Source organism: Lepus europaeus, chromosome 9 (genome assembly GCF_033115175.1).
Source record: "Lepus europaeus isolate LE1 chromosome 9, mLepTim1.pri, whole genome shotgun sequence".
Taxonomy (NCBI): domain Eukaryota; kingdom Metazoa; phylum Chordata; class Mammalia; order Lagomorpha; family Leporidae; genus Lepus; species Lepus europaeus.
Window position 1 is genome coordinate 60,624,560 of NC_084835.1, and position 14,798 is coordinate 60,639,357.

The 14,798-nt window shown below is 43.9% G+C and overlaps 1 protein-coding gene across 2 annotated transcripts in view; it reads right to left on the minus strand.

Moving 5' to 3' along the window:
* The window catches only part of PTPRM (protein tyrosine phosphatase receptor type M), an 884,602-nt gene that overhangs the window by 525,509 nt on the left and 344,295 nt on the right, over window positions 1–14,798 (minus strand). For both annotated transcript variants that reach the window (XM_062201377.1, XM_062201376.1), the window contains exon 4: window positions 11,644–11,722. In XM_062201377.1, coding sequence (XP_062057361.1) covers window positions 11,644–11,722 — 79 coding nt within the window. The remainder of the gene's footprint in view (window positions 1–11,643; window positions 11,723–14,798) is intronic.

Genomic DNA, 14,798 nt, shown 5'->3' on the forward strand with positions numbered 1-14,798 from the left:
TTGTTCAAAGCCTGCATCACAACACTAACAACCAAATCAGAGACCAGTCATCTATGAGATCAGAGTAGAAGCTCAAGGGGGACAGATGAGAAGTGAGGCCTAGCCCCCTTCCATTTTAATTTACATTTTAATGTCTTGGCATGGGTTGCCATGAACTGGATGCACACCCAGATGCCAGAAATAGTTAATGTTTGTCTCTGTGAAACGCACCATCACAAACCAGGAAGCCTACACTGCCAAAAGCAACAGCCTGGCACTGCCCACTTTAACACTAAGAAATTATATAGACTGCAAACATCATCTGGATTTTAAAGTGGACACAACTGAATTTTTCCTTCTGAGCAATCGATCAACTTAGCTATTTAGATTCAACATTTACAGCTAATTAATTCAAGTGGGTCTATCAAGATGTAATAAACAATTATAATAGTAAATAGTAACTAAAATGTGTAAAGGTCTTAAAACGCAGTAAGCAAGGTTCTAAATTCTTCATGTACATTAACTACTCTACTCTTCAATTATTGTGGGAAGAAAACATTATGCTACCCTTGTTAAAGGCACCAGATTATAAGTCCATGAAGGCCAAGTTACTTTCCACAGAAGCACGAAACTTTGATTTTTTTTTTTTTTTAATTTTTTGACAGGCAGAATGGATAGTGAGAGGGAGAGAGAGACAGAGAGAAAGGTCTTCCTTTGCAATTGGTTCACCCTCCAATGGCCGCCACGGCTGGTGCGTTGCAGCCAGCGCACCGCGTTGATCCGAAGGCAGGAGCCAGGTGCTTCTCCTGGTCTCCCATGGGGTACAGGGCCCAAGCACTTGGGTCATCCTCCACTGCACTCCTGGGGCCACAGCAGAGAGCTGGCTTGGAAGAGGGGCAACCGGGACAGAATCCGGCGCCCCGACCGGGACTAGAACCCGGGGTGCCGGCGCCGCAAGGCAGAGGATTAGCCTATTGAGCCACGCGCCGGCCTGAAACTTTGATCTTAACATGTTTCAGGTTACACTTATTTTTGTTTGGATTGAAAGTTAAGAATAGGTCTGGCTGGCACTATGGCTCACTTGGTTAATCCTCTGACTGTGGCGCCGGCATCTCATTTGGGCGCCGGGTTCCAGTCCCGGTTGCTCCTCTTCCAATCCAGCTCTCTGCTGTGGCCCGGGAGGGCAGTGGAGGATGGCTCAAGTGCTTGGGCCCTGCACCCCATGGGAGACCAGGAGAAGCACCTGGCTCTTGGGTTCAGATCAGCACAGCGCACCGGCCGTAGCGGCCATTTGGGGGGGTGAACCAATGGAAGGAAGACCTTTCTCTCTCTCTCTCTCTCTCTCACTGTCTATCTCTGACTGTCTAATAAAATAAAAAAAAAGAATAGGTCTTAATAGAATAATTACTCAAGAAGAAAAATATTCAACAGTCTTATCAAAGAAGAATAAGCAAGATATTATACAAATAACTTTCAAAAGTCAACAATATCTTGGAAAATAACATTTTTGAGGAAAAAAAAATTCTGTTAAGTTCCTATGTTCAAAACGAAATGTCAGGGGCTGGTGTTGTGGCACAGTAGGTGAAGCCACCGCCTGCAACACTGGTATCCCATATGGGTCCTGGTTCATGTCTTGGATGCTCCTTTTCTGATTCAGCCCCCTTCTAATGCACCTGGGAAAGCAGCAGAAGATGGCTTAACGACGTGGGCCCCGTCACCCACATAGGAGATGCAGACGAAGCTCCTGGCTCAGCCCTGGCTGTTGTAGCCATCTGGGGAGTGAACCAGCAGATGGACGATCTTTCTATCTCTCTTTCTCCGTAGTGCTGACTTTCAAATAAATAAATAAATATTTAAAAATAAAAAATAAGACAAAATGTCAGTTCTGAGTCCGATGCATTTCTCAGCCAAAGCATGTGGCTATCTTTATTCTACAGAGCAAGATTCTATAACAATTCTAATTTGTGTCTCATTGCTGTTATGCTTATTTTGATTACATTGTTTAATATCCTTTTAATTTTTTTAGAAATTTGTGTTTATTTATTTGAGACAGAGAGAGCAAGCCCCTCTTCTGCAAGTTCACACAATAAATGACAGCAACAGCCAGGCTGGGCCAAGAAATCAGTTGTGGGGAATCCAATGCAGATATCTCTTGGGTGACAGGGATCTAACTCTCTGAGCCAGCACCTGCTGCCTCCCAGGCTACACACTAACAGGAAGTTAGAAGCTGGAGCAGAGCCAGGTCTTGAATCCAAGTATTCTGATAGAGGATGCTGGCATCCCAAGTGGTGTCTTAACTGCCACACCAAACGAACAGCCTCATTTAAAAAACCTTTATTGAAAAAGTAAACTTGGAAATAAGCAAATGATGTATGGCTATGTAAAGAGGCAGAGTGGACAGTGAGAGAGAGACAAAGAGAAAGGTCTTCCTTTTGCTGTTGGTTCACCCCTCAATGGCTGCTGCGGCCAGCGCACCGCGCTGATCTGAAGACAGGAGCCAGGTGCTTCTCCTGGTCTCCCATGCGGGTGCAGGGCCCAAGCACCTGGGCCATCCTCCACTGCACTCCTTGGCCACAGCAGAGAGCTGGACTGGAAGAGGAGCGATGGGGACAGAATCCGGTGCCCCGACCAGGACTAGAACCCGGGGTCTAGAACCGGCGCCGCAGGCAGAGGATTAGCCTATTGAGCCGCGGCGCTGGCCAGTAACTTATTTCTAAAAATAATTTTACCCTATTATAAAACAGCATTTCTTTAAACAAACTGTTGACTTATTTTTATATTGTCCAAGTAATAATATAAAATGCATAAGATTTTGAATGCAATTTTCCCCCATTTATAACCACATGGGATTATGAGGATTTTGTATCATCTTAATTGTGTTATTAATGGGCAACAAAATAATAGTGACAAGATTCTAAGTAAGTTTTGGGTTTCAGAATTCAGGGCATCATATACACAAACAACTTTGTATGAAATATTCTATATAGCAATATGTAAAAAGATTATACATAATGACCAAGTGGGATTTATCCTAGGATTACTAGGTTGGCTTAACATCCAAAAATCAGTATCTTAAGAACAGGAAACACATGATTATCTGATAGGTAAAGAAAAAGCATCTGTTAAAATCCAACTTTCTTTCATGATAAAAAAAAATCTACAAACTATGCATCAAAGGAAACTTGCCTTGTGCAAACAAGTCTGTGCAAAATCCATAGCTAACATCATCCTGATAGACTGCAAGGTCTCCTGCTAAGAATAGAAACAAGAAAACAATGTCTGTTCTTTCCATTTTCTATTCTACATTCTTACTGGAGGTTCTAGACACGACAATTAGGCAAGAAAAAGAATAAAAGCATGCAGACTGGAAAAATAGGAATATGGACACTCTGTGCAAAGATGACTTGGCTTTGTGTATAAAAACTCGTAAGAATTCATACACACACAATAAAACCCCACACACAATTAGAGCTAATGAGGAAGTTTGACAAGGTCTCAGGATACCAAGTTGTTATACAAACTCAACTGCATTTCTATAGCAAGAGAAAGCCAAAAAAGAAATTGAGAAAACAATTCCATTTATAACAGCATCAAAACAAAACACTTAGACTAAATTTTACAAAAAGAAATATAAAACATGTACTTTGAAAATGACAAATGCTATTGAAGAGAGTTTTAAAAGACTTTGATAAAAGAGAAGACATTTCATGTTCTCAGATCAGAAATCCTGCTGTTGTTTTGATGGCATTAACTCCTTGACAAAAGTGATCTGTAGAGTCAACACATCCTTACCAATATCCCAGCTGATATGTTTTTGGCAAGTAGTGACAAACTTCAAATTCACAAGGAGATACTAAGGACTCAGAATAGCCAAAATACAGAGCAGGTGTTTTTTTCTAGCAGTTAAGTCTGCACCTGACATCAGAATGTCTCAGGCTTCCAATTCCACTTCTTGCTAACACACACAATACAAGCAGCAGGGAGACAGCAGTGATGGACCAAGGAACTGGACGCCTGCCACCCGTACTGGAGACCTGGATTGAGTTCCTAGCTCCCAGTTTTGGTTCAGCCCAGACCCTGCCATTTTGAGCTTTTGCAGAGTGACCCTGTGGGTGGAAGAATTCTCTAAAATTTTAAAAACATAGACAAAACAATACTGAAAAAAGAACGAAGTTGGAGGATTCACAGAGCCTACTTTCAAAACTTGCTACAAAGTTACATTAATCACAATACTGTAGTACTTTCAGAAGGTTTAACATGTAGATAAAACAAATGGAACTGTGGATCCAGAAATAAGTCTCTGTGTGTATGGCTAATGGATCTTCAGCAAGAACGCCAAAGCAATTCAATGGGGGGAAAGAATAGTCTGTCAACAAATGGTGCTGGAAGAACTGGATATCCATATACAAAAAGAATGAAGTTGTATCTCTTGCTTATCCACACACAAGTATCACCTCTTAGACCTATATGTAAAAGCTGACACTATAAAACTCTTTGGAGAAAACATAGGACTGCCTCTTTGTGATCCTGGAGAAGGTAGAGGGTTCCTAGATGCAACACCAAATAACACAAGTGGCTTAAGTGCCAAAAGAAAAAAATGAAAAGATAACCGACAGTCTGGGGGCAGGGGGAATATTTTCAAATCATATGTCTGATAGGGGGCTAGTATCTAGACATATACAACAGACTTATTATAACATAGCAATCAAAAATGTGGAAAGGATGTGAATAGACATTTCTCAGAAAACCATATAGAAATGGCCAACAGCAAATGGAAAGATACTCAACATCATTAGCCGTTAGGTAATCCAAACCACAGAGTGATCCCCTTTTCAAACCCTGTAGGCTGGCTACAATAAAAAAAAAGACAAAAGCACTGGCAAGGATATGTGGCCATCGGAATCCTCCATGTACTGCTTTTTAGAATATTAAATGCTGCAGCCAATTGGAGAAACAAGTCCACAGTTCCTCAAAATGCTAAACATCAAGTTACCCTGTGACCCAGAAATTCCATACTTAAGGATACACACAAAGAAATGAAAACAGTCATCCATATAAAAACCTTCATTGATGTTCAGAGTAGCATTAGTCACAATAGCCAAAATGTAGAGAAAAATGAATGTCTACTAACTGATGAGCAATCACACAAAATGTGGCATTTACACTCAATGGAATATTATTTGATTTAAAAAGTCGTGCAATACTGGCACAGGATACAACATGGAAGAAACTTGAAACATCATGTTATGTGAGAGGCCAGTCCACAGGACCATGTATTGCAACAGTTTTTAAATGAAGTATGCAGAACAAAGCAAATCAACTGAAACAGGAAGTAGAATAATGGTCTACTAGATGTGGCAGAGGCGTAGCCACAGGGGCCAGAGGGAACAGAGAATGACTACTTCTGTGTATGGGAATTAGGGGATGAGGGGGGAGAGGGTGGAACACATATTTTAAAATTAATTATGGCGATGGTTATGCAACTCAGTGAATATAGTAACAACTACTGAATCATACCCTTTAAATGGATGAATTGTACAATACATGGTTATGTCTCAATAAGACTGTTCAAATTGGGGCCGGAGCTGTGGCACATCAAGTGAAGCCACCGCCTGCAGTGCCGGCATCCCATATGGGCACTGGTTCAAGTCTCAGCTGCTCCACTTCCAATCCAGCTCTTTGCTATGGCCTGGGAAAGCAGTAGAAGACGACTCAAGTTCTTGGGGCCCTGCACCTGCGTGGGAGACCTAGAAGAAGCTCCTGGCTCCTGGCTCCGGATCAGTGCAGCTTTGGCCATTGTGGTCAATTGGGGAGTGCAGATGAAGACCTCTCTCTCTGTGTGCCTCTCCTTCTTTCTCTGTGTAACTCTGACTTTCAAGTAAATAAGTAAATCTTTAAAAAAAAAAAAGACTGTTAAAATTATATATGGTTTATAAAATATAAAAGTATATATGAAGGGTGAAGATTGGGTCTAGCAGTTAAGACACTTCTTCCCAGAGTGTTGCAGCTTGCATCCCATCTCAGAATGCCTGGTTCAAGTGCCAACTACTCTGCATCCAATCCAGCTTCCTGCTAGGGTACACCCTGGAAGGCAACATGTGATGGCTGAATTATTTTGGTCCCTGTCACCATGCTGGAGACCCAGATGGAGTTTTGGGCTCCTGGCATCAACCAAATCCAGCCCTGGTTGCTGTGGGCATTTGTGTAGTGAACCAGCAGATGGCAGATGGAAGATCTCTGTGTCACTGTCTGTCTCTTTCTCTTTCTCTATCTTTCAAATAAAGATGAAAATAAATTAACTGATTAAGAAAGATAGCCATATCTTGTATCATGGGCATCTAGAAAAAGAAAAAGGGCCACAGAATCAGAGAGGAGATAGGATATGAACTCACAGCCAAACTGAATTTATTTATTCGTAGATGTCGGTGACCAACTGCCAGGGAGCACATAGGAAGAACATGTGGCAGAGGGCCCAGTCCTCCAGGCAGCTGGGCCTTATGTATCTTAGGGTGCATTAAGGTGATATGGGACAAGTCAGGGAGATAGATTAAGTTCCTGAGCTGGAGACCACAGCTCCCCTGCCTCCATGTAATCCCACCTGCATCCACCACCTGTCAATCAGACTATGCAACCACTCCCGCTTTGGACATGAGTAAGAGGCCTGGAGAGAGCCAGGCCCAGCCTTTCACTTGCTTGTTCCCTCCTGCTCAGTCCTGCTCCTTCTCTCCTGCTGGCCCCCTGGAAAGCACTGGTATGAAGATCAGGTTTACCCTTCTTGGCCCCGCCCACTCTCCCTTAATATAGCCCTCGTGCTCCTATGTGTTCTTCTCACTTTCTAAATAAAACTTAAATCTTACCATGCTGCATGCCATGCCTGAGCCTAGGCTTAGAATTCTTCTCTAAGTAAAAGGTAAGAGCCAGAGCTGGAGATGCTAATTTTTAGGCTAACCCAGCCCACAACAAAGGGTCTAGAGGGAGGGTGTGGGGGAAGCCAGCAGAGGTGAGCTTCCGCATACAGGTTTTTCAAGTTTTTCCAGGGCTTTCAAACCTGGAGAAGAATGGGGTGGGGGGCGGGGAATAATACAGGGTGTGAGAATCAACTGTTCTCTTGAAAGAAAGCGGGGCTATGGGGCACAATGGCATTCTATCTACTTTTAGGCAAGAACCTTAAGTGGCTGAGGCTTATGTCCTTGTTCCATCACTCAGAATGGAGACTGTAGCTTCCTGCAAAGCAGGACCCTGGGAAGCAGTTGTGATCCTTAAGGGACTTGGTTTCTGCCACCCACAGGAGAGACCTGGATTGTGCCCCCAGCTCCTGACTTCAGCCCCAGTCCTGCCCCAGCCACTGTGGGCATCGGGCAGTGAACTGGAAGATGGCAGCTCTCTCTGCCTCTCAAATAAATTAAAAAAATGTTAGTATCACATCATAATAATAGAAATGCCCATATATGCAAGCCTATATCATATTTAATACAGGAGACAACATTATAAAGGTGATAAAATGCTTCTTTGGTTTCTTCTACCAGGATTATTGAACAAAATTCAAAATAGATTTTTAGTGTGCATACCAAATGCCAGAATTATCTGTGTTTATTAGAAGTGGTCTTACACGAGAGAGCTGCTGATTCTGCACAGCCATCGTCACATTTCAAGCTGATCCTGCAGCTTATTGTCACTACATTAAAGTCAATTTTATGAGCAACCATATACTGGTATCAGAACAGCTCCTATTTAAAAAAAAATGCTGTAATGTTTACGCATAAACGTATGTGAATCGAAACGGGAGCCTTTACAGTAAGGTAAATGAGATTCAGCAATTCTGCATGCATTTGGGAAACCCAGATTTGGATATGAAATATGTATGCTCTTTTAGGACTTAAATTTAAGAACCAAAATTTTGAGATAATTGATTATTACTTAGAAATCTCATAGGAAATCTCATAAAATATTACCTGTAAAGCTTTCCATTTTAAGACCAAACCACTGCCTTCCTTAAAATCTTTATTTGCATGTTTTTCCCATAAACCCAGAGATTCTGGAAAAACTAACTACAGAAGGGCTATCATCAAAAGCATTTAAAGCTTACAGTTCAAAATGCTGTTGCACCATATATCATCCTGGTACAGAGACTGTTTTGCAATTCTGGGCCTCCTACTGGCAGTTCAGGAAGCCAATTAGGTATTAGCCCAGGAATTCTCCAAAGGGGAGAACATAAGCACCGCTTCCAGGGCCCTAGGAAGCTGGCTCCTCAGGCATGAATAAAACTGCAGGAGCCACATTACAGGAAGGCACTGGCAGAGGATAAACAGTAAGTCTTTATGTCTTTGCTGAATACAATGACTTAACACCTATGAAATGGAAGGGGCTATTCTGTCGGCCAAGGCCAGATGTAAAGAAAGGAACCCAGGACACACTTAGCAAGCCCGGAGCAGCACTGGCTGCAGCCAGTACACCTGCATCCAGCTCAGCGTCGGCCTCTCCGCGAGACCTGCTCTGTCCCTGGAGCTGGAGCACTCAGCACTTAGTAGGCACACCCTATTGCTGGCTCTGATGTTCCTATTTACCAGTCAGAGGTGAGCCAGAGGCCATGAACACTTATGTAGAGTAGATAATTCCGTGGCTCGTTTCCAAGCTGCAGGCTGTTACTCCCAGGATCTGGCCAAGGTCCAAAGCAGGTAATTATATTCGGCTGCCTAAATGTGTCCCGCTGTTTCAATTAGGTACAGTCTTGTTCCTTTCCCTGCCTTTTCTGGAAAAAGGGGAGAAATTCTTCCTGAACTCCCCAGTCTTGTGGCCACAGACTAGAAGGCAAATGAGACAGGCTACAAAAGTGAAGTCTGCCTTCGTACCAAGTGAGATCACTGCTGGCTATTCCCGTGTGTGTGTGGTGGCAGGCATCAGAGCCCCCAGACACAGGTATCAGAGAAAGCAACCCCCTTTGCATGGCCTTAGACAATTGCTCCATGATACTCTCATCAGGTAACTACCACGCAGGCCTTCTCCATGACTGTGACAGACAGTGCTCTAAGAACCACTCACATCCACGCAATACAATGCTGAGACATCCTGCAAGTGTGTATGTTTCCAATATTGTAGATTTCCCCATTCTCTCAAGAGTTGGGTTGGGGCCATCGGCAGAGACCTATGAAATGCTTGAACTGCCCATTTCTCTTTAATGCCATGGATGCTAAAACTAAAGCAGCCTGCCATCCTCCCAATGGCCAAAAATTTAAAGTCTGACAATATCAACTCCGGGCAAGGATACAGTGACAATAAAACTTCCACGTCTTGCTGGTAGGAAGATAAACTGGTTCAGGCACTTTTCATAGCAATTTGGCAGCATCCAGTAAAACCAAAAATATATCTCTCTTATATCCCCAGCAGCTCGGCTTTTCAACAGTCTATCCTGCTGAGGCTGTCACACATTACCAAGAGGTACAGTCATGGGTATTCACTATAGCTATGTTTTTTTTTTTTTTCTTTTGAACTTTTAATGTATTTATTTAAAGAGGCAGGGCACAGGAAGGAAGACAGTTCCACAGTGAGTTTCAAACCACTGGTTCATTCCCCAAATGGCCACAACAGCTAGGGTCGGTCGGGCTGATGCCAAAGCTGGGAACTGAGAACTCCATCCAGGTCTCCCACGTGAATGGCAGGAGCCCAGTCACTGCTATTTCTCAGGATATGCACTAGCAGTGAGCTGGAATTACCAGCCAGAGCCAGGGTGGAGCCCTGGTTCTCTGAGAAGGGATGTGGGCACCCCAACCTGTGTCTTAACTGCTGGGTCAAACGCCCACCCTAGCAATGCTTTCAATAGAGGACAACTGAGCACCGGGGAACACAGGGAGAAGAGTCAAAACTCACTAAAGCACAAAAAATTAAAACGTGGTGTATCCATGGGATAGAATGCCACATTTTGAAAACGGAATGCTAAGTAGAAGGAAGAAGAATAAGAATACAGTTGTGGCTTTATCACTCCAGGTCCCACATCTGTGCCTTCAATGGACCAGACTGAACATACGTGGACCAAAGTTGCATCTCTGCTGAGCATGTACACAATTTTCCTGTCTTGGTAAACAATACAGTATAACAACTATTTACATAGCACTTACACAGCTAGGTATATAAGTAGTCCAGATATATTTATAGTATCTAGGAGGATGGGTGCAGGTTCTATGCAAATACTAGGATTTTTATATAAGGGACTTGCACAGCCACGGATTTCGTACCTGAGGGCCTGCAGGGACGCATCTACAGAGCAATATATACAGTTACATTCCATTCATTGGAATTCATTGTGGTTTTTGGGCACACAAAGTGATGATGGGAAACACATACCTGTGTGTGAGTGTGTGCATGTGTGTGTGTGTTACTGGCAAGTGTCAGGTGGGCCGAGATGTGGCTCCAGGCCCTCTGCTGAGGTGGTCACTGTGGTCGGCCTGAATAGCCTCACTTCGGGGGGCCTGCCCATCATCGGAGCCTAGAGCACCAGTGCTCACAGGGATTCCACGAGTTCTTGGCAGCCAATTCCCTTAAGAAAAGCTTCTGCTTTAATCAGCTAAAGTCTTCTGCTGCTGAGCATGGATTAGAAACCGCACAGATGGAGAAGTGCAAGGGCTAGTTTACCACTGTGCTCAGCCCTGGGGAATGGGGACAAATGGGGCTGGCTGATATCCAGTACTATTTTATTTATTTAAGAAAATGGTTCCCATGCAAACAGGAAAATTATTGAGAGTTTTCACAGAAAGTACTAAAAAAATTGTGTGTTTAGCACCCATTGCACTTTTTATAAGAAGGAATCTTCCAAAGAGGAAGCATGGGCAATTTCCAGTGTCCCTACGTGGTTCAGGTAGGTCTCTTACATTCGACTGATGCGTTTGTTTAGGACTATATTTTTGGGAACAATGTGACAAAAAGTAAACAACGATACCAGAAATATACTGGACTTAAAAATAAAATGCACAGGGGCCGGCACTGTGGTGTAGTGGGTAAAGCTGTTGCCTGCAGTGCTGGCATTCCATAGGGGTGCAGGTTTGAGTCCCGACTGCTCTGTTTCCAAATCGGCTCTCTGCTATGGTCTGGGAAAACGGTAGGAGATGGATCAAGTGCTTAGGCCTCTGCATGGGAGACCTGGAAGAAGCTCCTGGCTCCTGGCTCCTGGCTCCTGGCTCCAGGCTCCAGATCAGCCCAGTTCTGGCTGTTAGAGCCATTTGGGAAGTGAATCAGTGGATGGAAGACTTCTCTTTCTTTGCCTCTGCCTCTTTGTAACTCTGCCTTTCAAATAAATAAATAAATCTTTAAAAAGAAGAAGAAAATGCACAGATTCTCAATATGTAACCTTGTACTACTACAGAGAAAGGGAAATCCAAACATCACAGCAACAAAGAAGCAGGCTGTTTGCAAGGATGTCCCAACAGGTCCATGAATTCCTTTATCCCCATTCCTCGTTTTCATTTTAAAAGACACTTAGCTACACACAAAGCATGGCATCCACATACAGATTCCTCAGTAAGGGACTTGCAGGCTGGCACACCACATCTAGAGACTTCTAGGAGCCCTCTCCTGACAGCGTGGCTTCTCCCTGGTTTTTATGCCCTCCTGCTCATCCTAACGTAAATCTGTCCCCATGATGTCACCCAACATTTCACAGTGGAACCAACTTACTGCACGGATGTCCTAACACCTTCACTTCATCAATAGCGAGGTAGCCTTGATGTCCAGAGGTTACCACTTCAAAAATCACCTGGAAAATTAAGAAATATTTACATTATTCACTTATTTTCTCAGACTTTTGCCAAATACTTCCTATATATATATACTACCCATCGTTTCCCCATTTATTCATTCATGTTCCAAACTAATGTTAATCAAGTGCCTCACATAAGCCACTCAGCGTTCCAGGTTTTAGACTACACAGTTAAATAAGGTCCCACCCCACTCTGCAGGGACCTAAGGGCTCCCCTGGAAGCAGGGTGGGGGACACACAGACAGGAGCAAGTACTTGGAAAGACAAAGGCTTGGAATCACTTACAAGGGGCTAGGGATACAAAGTATCTAGGCCTTTGAGATCATCCACTTTCTTTTTTTTTTGACAGGCAGAGTGGACAGTAGAGGGAGACAGAGAGAAAGGTCTTCTTTTTTTGCCGTTGGTTCACCCTCCAATGGCCGCCGCACCGCGCTGTTCCAATGGCAGGAGCCAGGTGCTTCTCCTGGTCTCCCATGGGGTGCAGGGCCCAAGAACTTGGGCCATCCTCCACTGCACTCCCTGGCCACAGCAGAGAGCTGGCCTGGAAGAGGGGCAACCGGGGACAGGATCGGTGCCCCGACCAGGACTAGAACCCGGTGTGCCGGCGCCGCAAGGCAGAGGATTAGCCTACTGAGCTGCGGCGCCGGTCATCCACTTTCAAAGGAAGACAGACACTAGTTAAATCATCACACAAAAATAATGCCTCAATAATCGTCCCATGTGGTGGAATGAGAAGGCCATGCCAAGATGGCCGCTGGCAAGTGAGCATCAGTTACTCAGGAATGGCTTCAGAAACCACCTGGGAAACCACCTGGCAATGGAGCCTACATGGCAACAGGCTGTGATTGGTTAGGGCATAAACCAACCCTTGACAGGATTGGCTGTCTTGGCTATATAAGCTGCGGTACCAACTGAAATAAATGAGTCTTCGGGCTGCTTGCCTCTGGCCCACTTTCACCAGACTCCTGGTGTCTGTGTTGTGAGTCAGTACCACTTGTCCCACCGCGCCTCCTCTCAGAACGAATCCACAGCAACAGTCCCAAATCAGGAAAAAAACAGAAACAGAAACCCTGTGGTGAAAGGATACTTTGTGGGAGGAGGGCATGGCAGACCACGCATCTAGTGTGCAAGGATATAGAAAGGATTTCCCACCCACTACCGAAGTCAAGGCTGTCCCTGAGCATCAGATAAAAATCTAAAGACGACTTTGACAAGTTTTATTATAGGTTAGACTTACTCCAAACACAGTTTTCCTCAAGAGACAGCATTAAGATTGTGATTGCTCTAGATAACATTTACTTTTATTTATTTATTTATTCAAGAGGTAGAGTTACAGACAGTGAGAGGGAGAGACAGAGAGAAAGGTCTTCCTTACGTTGGTTCACACCCCAAATGGCTGCAACAGTCAGAGCTGGGCCGATCCGAAGCCAGGAGCCAGGAACTTCCTCCAGATCTCCCAATTGGGTGCTAGGGCCCATGGACATGGGCCATCTTCCTCTGCCTTCCCAGGCCACAGTAGAGAGCTAAATGGGAAGAGGAGCAGCCGGGACTAGAACCAGCACCCATATGGAATGCTGAGGATTAACCTGTACCATAGTGCCGACCCCTCTAGATAACATTTTTCAAGGTAACTCTCTGACCAGAGTCACGTGGTATCCTAGGTATTGTACAACTTTAACAAATAACAGTCTTACGAACATACAGACTCTCCCAGGAGGAAGTGATATTTGAGTCCACAGCTGAATGATAAGAACAGGTTAACAGTGTGGAGAGTACAGCTTATTCCAGGCTTGTGCAAAGGCCCTGAAATGGGTGAGACCATGACCATGAAGAGAACTGAGCCTACAGCCATAAGGGGCAACTGTGGCTAGGTTACACACAACTACTTGTCGGACATCATCCACACCCTGTTAATAATGTAGACGAGACACCGTGCTAACTGACCTTCAGATGGCAAAGTATGAAGTAAGAGGAGAAAGAAACAAAAATGTCCACAGTGGTGAAATCAAGAGGACTTTCGTAACAGCTTGATCAAGTGAGAAGACCAAAGGAAAAGGGAAACATGTCTGAGGTCATGGAAATAAACGACTTTTGTGAGAAGGTGGAGCCACTTTAGAGAACTTGAGACTAAAAACAAAACCACTGTGAGGGCTATCAATGTTCTTTACTGGATTATTTATCTCAAGGGGCCAGATGTCCGGCTATTGTTTAAGTGACCCACACACTTTCAAACATTTACTTATTTTACTTAAAATGTACAAAGAGAGATACAGACAGACGGAAAGAGAAAGAGACTCCATCTGCTGCTGAACTCTCCAAATCTGGCAACAGCTGGGGCTGGACCAGGTGGAAGACAGGAGCCCTGAACTCAATTTGGGTCTCCCGTGTGCTGGTGGAGACCCAGAATACACATTTGTAAGAAGCTGGAACCAGGATCTGGGGCTTGAAACAGGCACTCTGATAGAGGATGGAGGGATCCCATGTGCTTCTTAATCTCTGTGCCAAATACCCACCCTGACTTAAAAAGTATTTTAAACTACATTTATACATACACAGGAAGACTTCATCACCATATAATGTATGATATAATACGAAGACCACAGCCTTAAATGATGACCCAACCATTGCACACCTAGACATCTATCCCCAAGAAATGAAAACTTCATTCCCATAAAAACCTGCACACAAATGTGTTTAGAAGCTTTATTTCTAAGAGCTAAATACTGGCAACAGCCCAGATGTGTCTTTGAGCTGTTGAATCATTAAGCAGAGTCTGGTTCATGCACACCATGGACTATTACTCAGCTACACAAAGGAACTACTGACACACCCAACAATTGGGTGAATCCCCAGAGAAGTATGCGGAGTGAAAAAAGGCAGATTCCAGAAGAAAACATAGCACATGATTTCACTTGAGTAATACTTTGCAATGCCAAGAGTTTAGAAATAGGCTTGTTTATCAAAAAACAAACAAACAAACAAAACACAGGAACAATCTTTGTAATGTGGATCTGTTTTCTAGGTGAAACTGTAGGAGAAGATCTACTACATAATATTTTATTTAAACCCAAAA